The 14,078-nt window shown below is 38.8% G+C and overlaps 1 protein-coding gene across 1 annotated transcript in view; it reads left to right on the top strand.

The window, feature by feature from the left end:
* The window catches only part of SAXO1 (stabilizer of axonemal microtubules 1), a 52,284-nt gene extending 38,689 nt beyond the window's left edge, over nucleotides 1–13,595 (top strand). Inside the window, exon 4 of the mRNA XM_053924376.1 lies at nucleotides 12,445–13,595. Within this exon, the coding sequence (XP_053780351.1) occupies nucleotides 12,445–13,448 (1,004 nt within the window). The 3' untranslated portion in view covers nucleotides 13,449–13,595. The remainder of the gene's footprint in view (nucleotides 1–12,444) is intronic.
* The last annotated feature ends 483 nt before the right edge of the window (nucleotides 13,596–14,078 follow it).

Here is a 14,078-nt window from a genome sequence, read left to right as displayed (position 1 = left end):
TTGGGGAAGACCCATTACATTACTCTGTCCTACGTGAGTCCTGCACAACCTCTTGTACCTGTAAAGGACCACACCTTGCCTTATCTCTTGGAGTATCACCCTTCAATTACTTGTCTCTTGTGGAAATTTGCTGCTTTAGTAAGTTTTTTCCAGAGCAACCTTATGGTTTTATGGCCATACATTGATTCTCCTTCCAAAAGGGGCAGTGAATACAACCAAAGATCAAGTTCATTAAATACGTGTATTTCAGTGGGTACCATCTATATTATATCTATGTGCTCCACTTACTATGGTTCTACAGGAAAAATATGCAAACTTTTCCCTTTCCACTCTTGTGGCCAGCACCTCTACCAGGGTCCAGAAAACCACCAGTAAAATATGCTGCAGCAGCATTTGGTTGTAATTTTGACATTTTCAAAACACTGTGCAATTGGAAAGATTGAGAGTGTAATTACTTGATGCTCAGCTTTAGGTTTAGCTAAGTTTTTTTTTTTTTTTTTTTAAAAAGACACATTATTGAATGGAATCCCTTTTAAAGAGGTTCTTGCCAATTACCCACATGACACCCTGGCCCTGAAGGGCTTTACTGGTGGTTTTCATGCTTGTGAATAGTTTGTCATGTGGAATTCTGAGGTTTTCAGGGTCTTGTGGAGAGGTTTTGTTTTTTTTTTGTTTTTTTGTAATATATGCTGGGTGGAGGAAGCAAGAAGTTTGGATAATAATGTGGTTTTAACTGCATTGTTGGTTATCAGAAATCACGTGAGGCAACTTTCAGTTTAGGAACCTGTTTTCTTATCACTTCATCCATCACAGAAGAGGGTCAGGAAAGTCCTATCCTTCCAACCCCCACAAACCTTGAGGCAGTGTGTAGGCATCTACAGGTAGATAATCCCATTTCAGGGAGGCCTGAAGTCTGACGGGGAAACATGTGGTTTATATTCAGCAAGATGGTTCCCTCTGAGGCCCCTTAATACTTTCAAGATGCTGATAGAGCCATTAATGGCTCTTGGAGAAAGATTAGATTTTCAATTAAAGTGAAGCCAATTTAAAATAAATAGTTGGTAGTATTATTAGTCTAAAATAAACTTAAGAGTGTGCCTGGCAGGGGAGGGGGGCAAGGAACAGGGATGTCAGGACTTCCAGAGTAGTGGAGTGAGGAGCTTGGCAAATCCTCTGCCTCCAAAGCAACAATAAAACTGGATGAAACAGTAAAAATCAACCACTTTAAGGCTCAGTAAATCAAAGGCATACAGCAAATTGAGAAGCATTTATTCAAGAAACACTACCAAACCATGGTTATGAACAGTGGGAGTTTGTGGTATCTTATCCTTGGGCTTCCATCACACCCCTCCCTTGCTCGTTCCATCTGGGCAGGTGAGGCTGTGGAAACCGGTGGCTGCTCTGCTGCCAGTGGGAGCTGACTTGATCTGGGTTAGAGTGCATACCCAGGAGCTTCAATAAAATCAATGGCAATCTCAATGGTAAAATATTAGGAAAGACAACTTCTGCAGCTAGTCTGAGGTTGCAGACCAGCCAGAAATTTAAGGTATGAATATTCCTGCTGGTCTGGAAGACAGCACATATGGACAAGGTGCAGTGTACAGGCTGAAGAGAGATCAAACACAGGGCCTAGTTATCTACTCATCTTCCCTGGTTGAATATGGTACCTAGTGCAGGTGCAAAGGTGACATGAGAAAGCCCAGAAAAAAATAAAAGCCAGGACAGATTTGTAAAGTGCCTGATCTGTGACTGTATTCCCCAACCTACGCACAGATCCATTAGCAAAGGGTGAAAGCCTTACAGGTTTAAGGTGCTTAAGCATAACTTCTGATCAAGTAAATTATGCTGATACAGTATGACTCTTAGGAATTTAGGATTAATAACAAAAAATTTTAAAAAAGAAACCATACTGAGGAAAAATATCAGTCATCACACACTGCATGAGAGATAAAACTCTATAGAATTAGTGCAGGAAAGTCACTAAACACACAGCAAAAACAACTACCAGTGCAGGACTAGAATCCAGAGTTGCTGCAGTTAATTATCTAAAATGTGAGCTTTTAACAAAAGTTATGAGGCATAAAAAAATAGGGAAGCATAATCTATGAATAGGCAAAAAGGTAGTTGACAGAAACTATACCTGAAAGGACCAAGATGTTAGACTTAGCAGACAAACATTTCAAAGTAGTTATTACAAATGTGTTCAAAGAACAATAGGAAGCCATCTTTAAAGAAATAAAGGAAAATGAGACAGTTGCCCATCAAATAGAGACTACTACTAAAGGGAAATCATTTAAAAATCAAATAAAAACCCTGGAGTTAAAAGGACAATAACCTAAATAAGGAGTTCATTAGAGGGGCTTAAGACCAGATTTGAGCTGGCAGAAGAAAGAATCAGTGAAAATGGAGATAGGTCAATAGGTATTATCCAATCTGAACAGAAAAACATTAAAAGGAACAGAAACTCAGAGACTTGTGGGATACAGTCACTGTACCAATGTACTCAGAAATCCCAGGAAGAAGAAGGGGTAGAAAAGTATTTAATTGCTGAAACTCCTCAAATTTCATGAAAAATGTTAATCTACATATCCAAGAGGCACAATAGAAATAGAATGAGTGCAAAGAGGTCCACATCTAGTTACATAATAGTCAAACTGTTGAAAGCCAAAGATTTAGAATGAAGCAAAAGAGAAAGAACTTATTATATACAAGGAAACAACAATAACAACTAAGTTCTCATCAGAAACAATGAAGAACCCAAGGCAGTGGGATGACATTCAAAGTAATGAGAGAAAAAAACTGTCAACCAAGAATTCTGTAACTAGTAAAACATTATGCTTCAATAATTATGGGGAATAAAAACATTCCCAGATAGTCCTGGGTGGTATAGCTCAGTGGATTGAGCACAGGCTGCAAACCAAAGGGTCACTGGTTCGATTCCTAGTCAAGGCATATGCCTGGGTTGCAGGCCAGGTCCCTAGTGGAGGGCGCGTGAGAGGCAACCACACATTGATATTTCTCTCCCTTTCTTTCTCCTTCCCTTCCCCTGTCTCTAAAAATAAATAAATACAATCTTTAAAAAAAAAACATTCCCAGATAAAGACTGCAAGAATTTCTAGCTAGCTGATTTACCTTACAAGAAATAGTAAAGGAAGTCCTTCAGTCCGAAAGAAAGTAATATGGAATGGTAACACAAATCCACACAAAGATATAAAGAGTACCTTATATCTGATAAAGGTACTAATATAGGAAAATGTGTATTTTCCCCTTAATTAATTTATAAGATAATTAAAGAACCAATAATTATAAAACTGGGATTTATATCAAGAAGGCAAGGTTGGTTTAACATCAGAAAGTCAATGTGATATGCCACATTAATAAGGAAAAAGACAAAACTGCATGACTGATAGATGCAGAGAAAGCGTTTGACAAGATCTGTATGCATAAAAGCTCTTAACAAGCTACAAATAGGAGGAAACTTTCTCAGCCTGATAAAAGTCGCCCCTCCAAAAATTCCCTATAACTGATATCATACTTAGTGTGGGAGGACTAATTGCATTTCCTCTGAGATTGGGAATAAGAGTAGGATGTCCACTATTACTACTTCCCTTCAATATTGTACTGGAAGTTCCAGCCAGTGCAATTTTGCAAGAAAAACAAACATATGTATCTAGATTAGAAAGGAAGAAGGAAAACTGACTTTATTCTCAGACAGCATACTGTATTTTCCTGTGTATAATGAACTCCTGTGTATAATGCTCACTCACGTTTTGTGGGCATTATACATGGGATTATTATACCCATTATTAAACCCATGGTATGTAATCATTATGCCCATGTATAATATGTGTCCTTATTTTTCCCTCAAAAATTTTTCCCCAAAAGTGCACATTATATACTGCAAAATACAGTAATCCTGTATGCACATAAAACTAAGGAATCCACAAAAAATACTTCTAGAGCTATAATACATGAATTGTGCAAAGTGTCAGTATTGAAGAGAAATATGTAAAAAACACAGTATTTCTATATATTACCATTGACAATCTGAAAATGAAGAAAACAGATCTCTTCACAATAACCTCAAAATGAGCAAAATACTTGGGATAGTATTTTTTAAAAAAAGTACAAGACTTTTATACTGAAAACTCCAAAACAGTGCTGAGAGAAATTAGTATCTAAGCAAATGGTGAGACAGTTCATGTTCATGGATTGGAAGTCAATACAGTTAAGTTGGGGGTTTCTTCAAATTGATCTATAGATTCAGTGCTATTCCTATTACAGTCTCATCAGCCTTTTTTTTTTGCATAAACTGGCAGGGTGATCTTAAGTTTGGTATATTAAATTCAAATAAACCAGAATAGATAAAAATTTGTGTTTTTTTTGACGCATGGTGCTGGGACAATTGGCTATCCACATGCAAAAAGATGAACTTAGACCTTTATCCTACACCATACTAAAAATTAACTCAAAAAGGATAAGAGACCTAAATTTAAGAGCTAAAACTATAAAACTTTTTGATGAAAAGGAAAAACATTGGACTTCATAAAAATTTGAAATCCTGATGCACTTCAAAAGACACCAGTAAGAAAAATGAGAAGATAAGTGATAGACTGGGAGAGGGAAAGCACATATCTGGTATAGGTGTTGTATCCAGAATATGCAAATAACTATCATAACTCAATAACAAAACAATCAATTTAATTAAAAAATGGGCAAATGATTTGAATAGATATTTTACCAAAAAAAAAAAGAAATGTGAATGGCTAATAAGCATATGCAGAGATATTATTAGTTATTAGGAAAATGTAAATTAAACTACATTAGAAATTAAAATGAGATGCCATTAAATACTCACTAGAAGGTCTTTAATTAAAAAAAACTGATAATAAGTGTTGGTGAGGCTGTGGAGAAGTAAGTACCTTCATACATTGCCGGTGGGAATGTAAAATGCCATATCCACTTTGGAAAAGTTAGTGGTATCTTAAAGTTAAACATAGCTTTACCATATAATCTAGCAATTCTACTACTCAGTCTCTGTCCAAGAGAAATGAAGACATATATCCACACAAAGAATTGTCCAGAAATGGAAAATTTCATGACAGCCAAAAAATGGAAACAACCCAAATGTCCATCAGTTGATAAATGGATAAACAAAATTTGTTATATCCATATAATGTAGTACTGTTGTACAACAGAGTTGAACCTCAAATATGTTATGCTAAGTGAAAGAAATGAAATGCAAAATACCACATATTGTTTGATTGTAATTACACAAAATATCCAGAAAAGGCACATTTATGGAGACCAAGAGAAAATTGATGGTTGGCTGGAGATGGGAATGTAGAATGACTGCAGATGGGCTACGTTGATATTTTTGGGGTGATGGAAATTCTCTATAACTGGATTTTGGTTATGGTTGTACAACTCTGTAAAAGTTACTAAATTATGTGTTCATTTATATTGTAAAGATTACATCTCAATAAAGCTGTTCAAGAAAATGTGTGCCTGTGGACTTCACTGGTGTTAGCTCTATGCACTCAAGAGAAGCTGCTTTTCTTCTAACCCTGTATAGAGCTGTAAGAGAGAATTCCCTGTGATTCAGAGGGTCTATGAGAATTCCATATTGGCTACTTTATTATTTCTTTTCAAATTTATTCTGATATATTTATCCTTCATTTTGTTTATGTGGTGTATTATGTTAATTGATTTACAAACATAGAATCAACCTTACATCCCAAGAATAAATTCCACTTAATTATAATGTATGATGTTTTTAATGCACTGTTGAACTCAGTTTGCTATTATTTGGTGAGGATTTTTGAATATATGTTCATCAGAAATATTGGCAATTTTTTTTTTCCCATAATGTCTTTGTCTGGTTTTGGTATCTTGGTAATGCTGGCCTCATAAAATGAGTTAGGTAGTGTACCCTTCTCTTCAATTTTTTGAAATAGTTTGAGAAGGGTAAGTATAAATTCTTCTTTTCATACTTGGTAAAATTCACTTGTGAAGTCATTTGGTCCAGGGATGTTTTTGCTGGGAGGTTTTTGACTACTACTTCAATTTTGTTAGTAGTTATCAGCCTGTTCAGATTTTGTTTCTCCCTGATTCTGGGTCGAAAGGTGATATGTTTCTGGGAATTTATCCATTTCTTCCAGGTTGTCTAATTGCCATATAATTGTTTGTAGTATTTTCTTATAATCCTTTGTATTTTTGTTGTGTCATTGTCACTTTTCCTCTTTCATTTTGGATTTTATTTATTTGGTCCCTCTTTTGTTTTTTGAATCTGGCTAAGGGTTTATCAATTTTTTTTTTTTTTACCTATTCAAAGAATGAGCTCTTGATTTCACTGATCTCATTTGTTGTTTTTACAGACCCTATTTCATTTATTTCCACTATGATCTTTATTTACTTTGGGCTTTGTTTGTTTTTCCTTTTCTAGTTCTTTAGGTGTAAGGTTAGAGTGTTTATTTGAGATTTTTTTTTTTTGTTTCTTGAGGTAGGCTTGTATTGCTATGAATTTTCCTCTTAGAAATGCTTTGTATTTTCATTTTCATTTGTCTCAGGGTATCTTTTGATTTCTCCCTTGATTTCATTGTAAACCCATTTGTTGTTAATAGCATGTTATTTAGCCTGTACATGTTTGTATGATTTTTCAGTTTTCTTCTTGTGATTTCTAGTTTTGTTTCATTGTGATCAGAGAAGATGGTTGATATAATTTCAATCTTCTTACGTTTATTGAAACTTGTTTTGTGGCCTGACATGTGGTCTATTCTAGAAAATGTTCCAGGTGCACTTGAAAAGAATGCATATTCTGCTTTTGAGTGAAATGCCCTAAAAGTATCAATTAATAGCACCTGGTCTTATGTGTCATTTACGGCCACTCTTTCCTTGTTAATTTTCTGTCTGGATGATGTATCCATTGATGTCAATGGGGTGTTAAATTCCCCTACTGTTATTGTCTTACTGTCAATCTCTCCCTTAATGTTCATCAGTATTTGCTTTATATATTTAGATGCTCATACCTAGGGTGCATAGATGTTTATAAGAGTTATAACCTCTTGTTGGATCGACCCTTTACCTTTATAAAATGTTTTTTAGCTCTTTACAGCCTTTGTTTTAAAGTCTGTTTTTCTCCTATATGTCAGCTTTTTTTCATTTCCATTTGCATGAAATATCTTTTTCCATTCCTTGTCCTTCAGTCTGTGTGTCTCTTTTGATCTAATGTGCATCTCTTATAGGCAACATTTGTATGGGTCTTGTGTTTTTATCCATTCAATCACCATGTGTGTTTTGATTGGAACATTTAGTCCATTTACATATAAAGTAATTATTTCTAGTTACGTAGTTATTGCCATTGTATAAATTCTTTTCTGATAGTTTTTTGTAGTTCTAATCTGATTCTTATTTTCTTGTTCTTCTCTCATATATGTTGATAAGTTTCTGTAGTATTGTGTTTTGATTCCTTTCACTTTATTTCTTGTATATCTCTTATAGGTTTTTGGGTTTTGATTACTATGTGCTTCCTATGTACCAAGCTGTATTTATGGCAGTCTATTTTAAGTTTATATTCAAACACATTCCAAAATCACTACGATTTTTACTTATCCCCTCCATGTTTGTTTTTGTCATGTTTTACTTTTTTGTGTGTGTTCATGTATATCCCTTATTTTAATTGTTGTAATTACACATAATCTTTCTACTTTTGCCTTTTAATGTTTATAGTTTGTTGAACCACTGCTTTTACTAAGTGATTGTCTTTGTCAATGAGAAATTTTTTCTTTCCTATATTTTCTTAAACATATTTTTGATTTTTTCTTAAAGGAGCCCCTTTAACAATTCTTGTAATATTGGTTTAGTGGTGATTAACTCCTTAACTTTATCTTGTCTGGGAAACTTGCCCTCCTTCAATTCTAACAATAGACTTGCTGGATAGAGTAATCTTGGTTGTAGATCTTTGTCTTTCATAACTTTGAACATTTTGTGCAATTCCTTCTGGCCTGCAAAGTTTCTTTTGATGGGACCTCCTGTATGTGTGAGTAACTTTTAAGATTCTCTATTTGTCTTTACCTTTTGCCATGTTAGTTATAATGTGTCTTGGTGTGGACCTCTTTGGGTTCATCTTATTTGGGATTCTCTGCACTTCCTGGCTTTGTATCTCTATTTCCTTTCCCAGGTTAGGGAAGTTTTCTATCATTTCTTCAAATAGGTTTTCAACCCCTTGTTCTATCTCCTTCTGTTAACACTATAATACTAATATTGGTGTACTTGATATTGTCTCAGATGTCCCTTAAACTAGTCTCATTTTTTTATTCCTTTTTCTTTTTTAATTGAATTTATTGGGGGTGACATTGGTTCACAAAACTATGCAGGTTTCAAGTGTACAACTCAATAAAACATCATCTGCACACTGCATTGTGTGCCCACGGCCCCAAGTCTTTTACCATCCACATTCCCCCCACCCTTTTCCCACCTTCACCTACCCCCAAACCCCTTTGTCTGTGTCTATGTGTTATATATATATTTTTCTTAATCCTTTCACGTTCTTTCTTCCAGTCTTCCACCCCAACCCTGACAGCTCTCCGTTTCATGTTTCCATGCCTCTGTTTCTATTTTCTTTGTCCGTTTATTTTGTTCATTAGATTCCACATATAAATGAGATCATATGGTATGTGTCTTTCAATGATGATTTGTTTTTCTTAATGCTGTTCCAGCTGGGTGTTTTTTGCTACCTTGTCTTTCAGATCACTGATTCGATCCTTTGATTTATCTAATCTGGAGTTGATTCCCTCTAGTGTACTCTTCATTTCAGTTTTTGTATTCCTCATTTCTAGCTAGTTCTTTTTTTTATGGTTTCTCTCTGTTGAATTTCTCACTAAGTTAATATTATATATTCTTCCCTTAAGTTGATTGAACATTTTTATAACCAGTATCTTTGAACTCTGCATCTCATAGATTGTTTGTCTCCAGTTTGTTTAGTTTTTTGGTGGAGCTTTACTGTTCTTTCACTTGGAACGTGTTTCTTTGTCTCCTCATTTGACTGAATCCCTCTGTTTACTTGTTCCCATATGATGGCTCAGTAGTGCTTAGTTGTCTTTAACTTCATTTGAAACAATTTTGTTCAATTGTAATGTGACAGCTCTCATATCAGCATGCATTTAAAAAAACATCAAAATTGGGGGATTCTTGTGTAGCCATTTTAAGACTGAAGATGGAAGAAGATATGCAACATTTTCAGCATATTATGCTTTATTATTTCAAGAAAGGTAAAAATGCAACTGAAAAACGCACAGAAATAGATTTGGACAGTGTATGGAGAAGGTGTGGCTGATCGAATGTGTCAAAAGGGGTTGGCGAAGTTTCTTGGTACTATTGACGTTTTGGACAGATAATTCTTTGCTGTGGGGCTGTCTTATGCATTGGAAGATGTTTAGCAGCACTCCTGGCCTCTACCTACTAGAAGCCAATAGTGGGAGATAGCCAACATACTCAAAATATTGAAATGAATAAGGTTATTGAAAATAGAAAAAAATATGTCCTTTATTTTATAGCAAAAAACTAAACAGACTTTTTGGCCAATACAAAATTAGGTAGAGCTGCTATGTCTCCCAGAGTTGACAGAGTGGCCTGTTGGCCCAGTGGTGCAGTCTCCCTGTTTGCCTGACTCTGATGCTCCAGGATATTTTCCATGTGGGTTGTGTATGACCTCCTGGTGTGGTTGAGCCTTGATTGCTTTTGGCACGTCAGTGGGTGGGATTGTTCTCAGGCTGAATGGCTGTGAGGGCTGACCATGAATACAGCAGATGAGCTGTTGTATAGAGGCTGATCTCATAGAGTGGGAGTTGCTTCAGGAGGGCTTTGGTGCCAGGCTAGTCTGCCCTTCAAATGTGTCATTTATGGAGCTTACTGGGTGGTGGTCTGATTTTGTCTGAGCCCGGTCACTGGGTGTGTTGGTTCTGTAGCCTCTTGGGAGCGATTCTGGGATATGTCAAGTATAGCTGCTGCTTGTGCTGCCTAGTGGGAACTACAGAGTGATCTGTGGTTGGTTGCTGCTTTTGATGGGCTTGTAGGCACTTGTGAGAAGCTATCCTGTGAACTGAGGCCTGCTGCCACTATTGCTGGGCTTGGAACCCTTGGTGGGTATCATGATGTGAGCTGAGGTCAGCTGCTACTTGTGCCGGACTTTTGGCCCCTTACTTGTGCTATGTTCCAAGCCAACACCAGCCTCAGCATATGCCAGGCTTGGGACCACCTGATGGAAGTTACACTGCAAGTTGAGACTGGTTGCTGCTTATGCTGGGTTTGGGGCCATTTCGTAAGTGGTACAGGGCATGCTGAGGCCAGCTGCTGCTTGTTTTGGGTTTGTGAGTCTTTGAGAGATTTTAGGAAAGTTCGCAACAAGAGCTGAGCCAGGACACTTAATGAAGTAGCCACTTGAAAAGGTTTAGTTGGGCACACAAGTTGGCTGAGGTGGGGTTTAGGGAACCACCAGGGTGGGTCGAATATTGATAGCCTGGTTATGGACAGCTCAGATTTGGTGTCCTCCTGCACCAGCTGGCTGGATGGGAGGAGTAACCAACAAAGGAACAGTGGTGCCTTCACACTTCTGTCCTGTCTCTTTCCCCTCCATTTCTCACCCTAAAATTAGGCAATTTAGTTCTTCTTCATGTGTCCCTGGCATATTTTGAGTTGCTTATCCTGTGCTGGAGACTGGAGTGTATGAATTTGTAAGCTGTGAATCTGTGCTCAGCCCTAAAGAGGAATACCTGGGACTCCTGCAGCCCTATGTCTCATTTGGATGCAATCCCTGCTGGATTTTAGAGCCAGGTGCTATGGGGACTCCTCTCCCTGGCACTGGATCCCTGAGTGGGGAGCACAGTATGGGGCTGGGACCCCTCACTCCTCAGGGGAGGACCTGTGAAGCTGAGATATTTCTGCCCTTTCTTAATTGCCACACTGTGGGTATGGAACCTGTCTGTTCTGTGTCTTTGCCCCTCCTACCACCCTCGTCATGTCTTCTTTATATTCTGAGTTATAGAACTTCGGTTCAGCTGTAGTCTTCAGGTGGATCTCAACGATGGTTGTTCTATAATTTCATTGTAATTTTGATTGGTTGTGGGAAGACACAAGCACAGTGTTTATCTATGTCACCATCTTGACCAGAAATCCCATATTGGCTACTGTAGATCTAGAAATTGATGGGCTCAGTGGAGGCAATGTAGAACTTGGATTTGAACCAAGTAATATGGAAAGAGTGACAGCAGTCCCACAGCAGAAGTTCCTTTTAGACAAACATCCCCTAAATACAGCTGGCCAATCCTTTTCATTCTTCAAACATTTTGACATTCTTCTCTTCCTGAAAATCTTCCCTGATTATTCATTAGCAGGCTTTTTTTTTTCTTTCTTTAACCTTCACTCTATCTAGAAATGTAGTGTCCTAACTGTGACATAGGCTGTCAGAAGAGCATGGATTTTCAATCAACTATGTAATTTAAATTCCAACTTTTAACTCACCAGTCATGTGACTTATGGGTAAGTATCTTAGTCTCTTTGAGTCTTGCTTTTGAAAATCTGTGCAATGGAGGCAGTCATACCCATTATAAAGGGTTATTGTAAAGATGAAACAAAACTGTGTTTGAAAAGCCCTGAGTATATTTGGTTGGCACATAGTATTCCTTAATTATCTACTTCTAGCCATGTGACCTTGCGTAAGTTCCCTACTTTTTCTGTGCCTTTCTTTCTGTAAAGTGGGCACATGGATGGTACCCACCTCCTTAGGGCTGTCTGAAGGTTAAAAGAGTTCACACAGAAAGCATTTAGAATCCTGCTTATCACGTAATAAGGTCAATACAAAAGGCAGCTGCTATTATCCTATCACCAGCCAATACAATGCCCTTATTCCCCTGGAGCAGTCTATTTGATTTCTGTGGATTAGATGTGTGGGTTATAAGGACGCAATAGCAGTCTTCCCAGGGACACTGGGGTTGGTCTGGCTGGCAGCCCATTAGTGGTGGATTGTGCATCCCCTGTCTCACTGTAGCACATGCATCTTCCAGTCACTCTGTGCTGATTCAGAGGGAGCCCTTCCGCACAGAGGAATGGAACTGTTCTTGGATTAGGCTAAGTCAGTGGTGGGACAACCCTGCTGGAATTGGTTCCCTGGATCTTACCATGGCTGTGGACCCTCTAAAATCCCTGTGTGCAGCATTGTAGGGTATGATAAGATTCCTATAAATTTTTCTCTTCTGCACAGCCACTCTCAGTTACCATAAAGTTGAAACACCACGCCCTTATTAAAGTGATGGCAGGGAGCCACTCTGTTCTTCCTTTGTCCAAGCAATATCTCACTGGAGACTGGCTTAGGGCTTTGAAGGCCCCTTGGAATACATGAAGGTTGAGTGAATTGATTTATGAGTAAATACCACTTCTGTTTGTTTTCAGCTGATTATTTACCCTGGAACCAACCAAGACGAGAGCTAATTCGTCCAGAACACAACTACTGGCCAGAATCAACTAGGTTTGATAGTAGAACCACACACCAAGATGATTACTCTGTGAAGGGCCTTGTGAGCACCATGAGCTGTAAGCCTCCAGTCATGCCCAAGGTCTGTAATATCCCCCTGGAGGATCTGACTAACTATAAAATGAGCTACGTGGCCCACCCTATGGAGAAACGCTTTGTGCATGAGGCGGAGAAGTTTAGAGCCTGTGAAATACCCTTTGAGAGCCTCACCACCCACAAACAGTCCTACCGGGGCCTGAAGGGGGAGCCAGCCAAGAGCTTGAAACCTCCAGCCAGGTCCTGTGGGCTAGACACACCTTTCTCTAACACCACGGAGTTTCAAGATAAGTTCCAAGCTTGGCCGACGCCCCAGGTGTTCTCCAAACCTCCCATCCCCTACGTCCCTCCTGAAGAAAAGATGGACCTTCTGACAACAGTGCAGTCCCATTACACATACCCTAAGGGTGCTCCAGCTCAGTCCTGCCGACCAGTGCTTTGTGTCAAGAAGGGCGGCCGCTTCGAAAGCTCCACCACCACCAAGGATGATTACAAGCAGTGGGCCAGCATGCGCACAGAGCCAGTCAAGCCCGTTCCCCAGCTGAACCGTCCCACTGAGCCCTTGGACTGCCTGACCACCACTAGGGCCCACTATGTACCCCACCCACCCATTAATACCAAAAGCTGTAAGCCCTCTTGGTCTGGTCCCCGAGGAAATATCCCTGTGGAGGGACAGACCACATACACCATCAGTTTTACTCCCAAGGAAATAGGGAGGTGTTTGGCTTCATACCCTGAGCCTCCTGGCTACATCTTTGAAGAAACAGATGCTTCGGGGCACAGGATATACAGGCCGATTTCCCAGACAGGCTCTCGGCGAAACAGCCCTCTTTCTGCAGGTGATTTGGAAAACCCCAACCAGCAGGAGTTGGCAGTGTCGGCCTGAGTTTTAAAAAAATTATTTAGAAATTGCACAATACTTTTAAAAGCAGATGATTGAAAGTTACTCATTAGACAGAAAAGAACTCCCCAAATAGGGAAAAAATAACTTCATCATCATTTCCAGGTCACTTAAATAAAATGAGAATCACTTGACTCAAGGAAAATGACATTTAGTCACTGGCTAATTACTCCTTATCCCGCCCTCTGCTGTCTTCCCCTCTTGGGTCCCTCACCTTGTGCTCATGGAATCAAAGCTGGTCTCTATGAGGTTTTCTCTGAACCAGATGTATGTTATTTATTTAATCATTGTACAAATTCACATTATGATTAGCCCTTGCCAAAGATGAAGCACCAAAAAATAAAATTTATTTTGGGGGCGAGTGCGGGTCTGTGCCTGCACCCACCCTGCGCTGTCTGTGCATATGGAGCAGGCTGTGTTCCTTGGGACCTTTGGAGAGATTTCAGGTTCAAGCCCCGACCACTCCCACCCTGCCCCATTGTGTTCCAGTCCTGGTGGTAGTGCCTTGGGTCCAGTCTGGAGTCTTGTTTCAGGTTCTTTCTTTCTAGGTCTGTTTCACTGGTTGTCTTTCTACCTCTTCACATTGTGACCTACCAGCAAGAATAGTGCTGTCTG

The sequence above is a fragment of the Desmodus rotundus genome, chromosome 1 (genome assembly GCF_022682495.2).
Source record: "Desmodus rotundus isolate HL8 chromosome 1, HLdesRot8A.1, whole genome shotgun sequence".
In the NCBI taxonomy this organism is placed as follows: Eukaryota; Metazoa; Chordata; class Mammalia; order Chiroptera; family Phyllostomidae; genus Desmodus; species Desmodus rotundus.
This window is presented reverse-complemented; position numbering and strand designations above follow the sequence as displayed.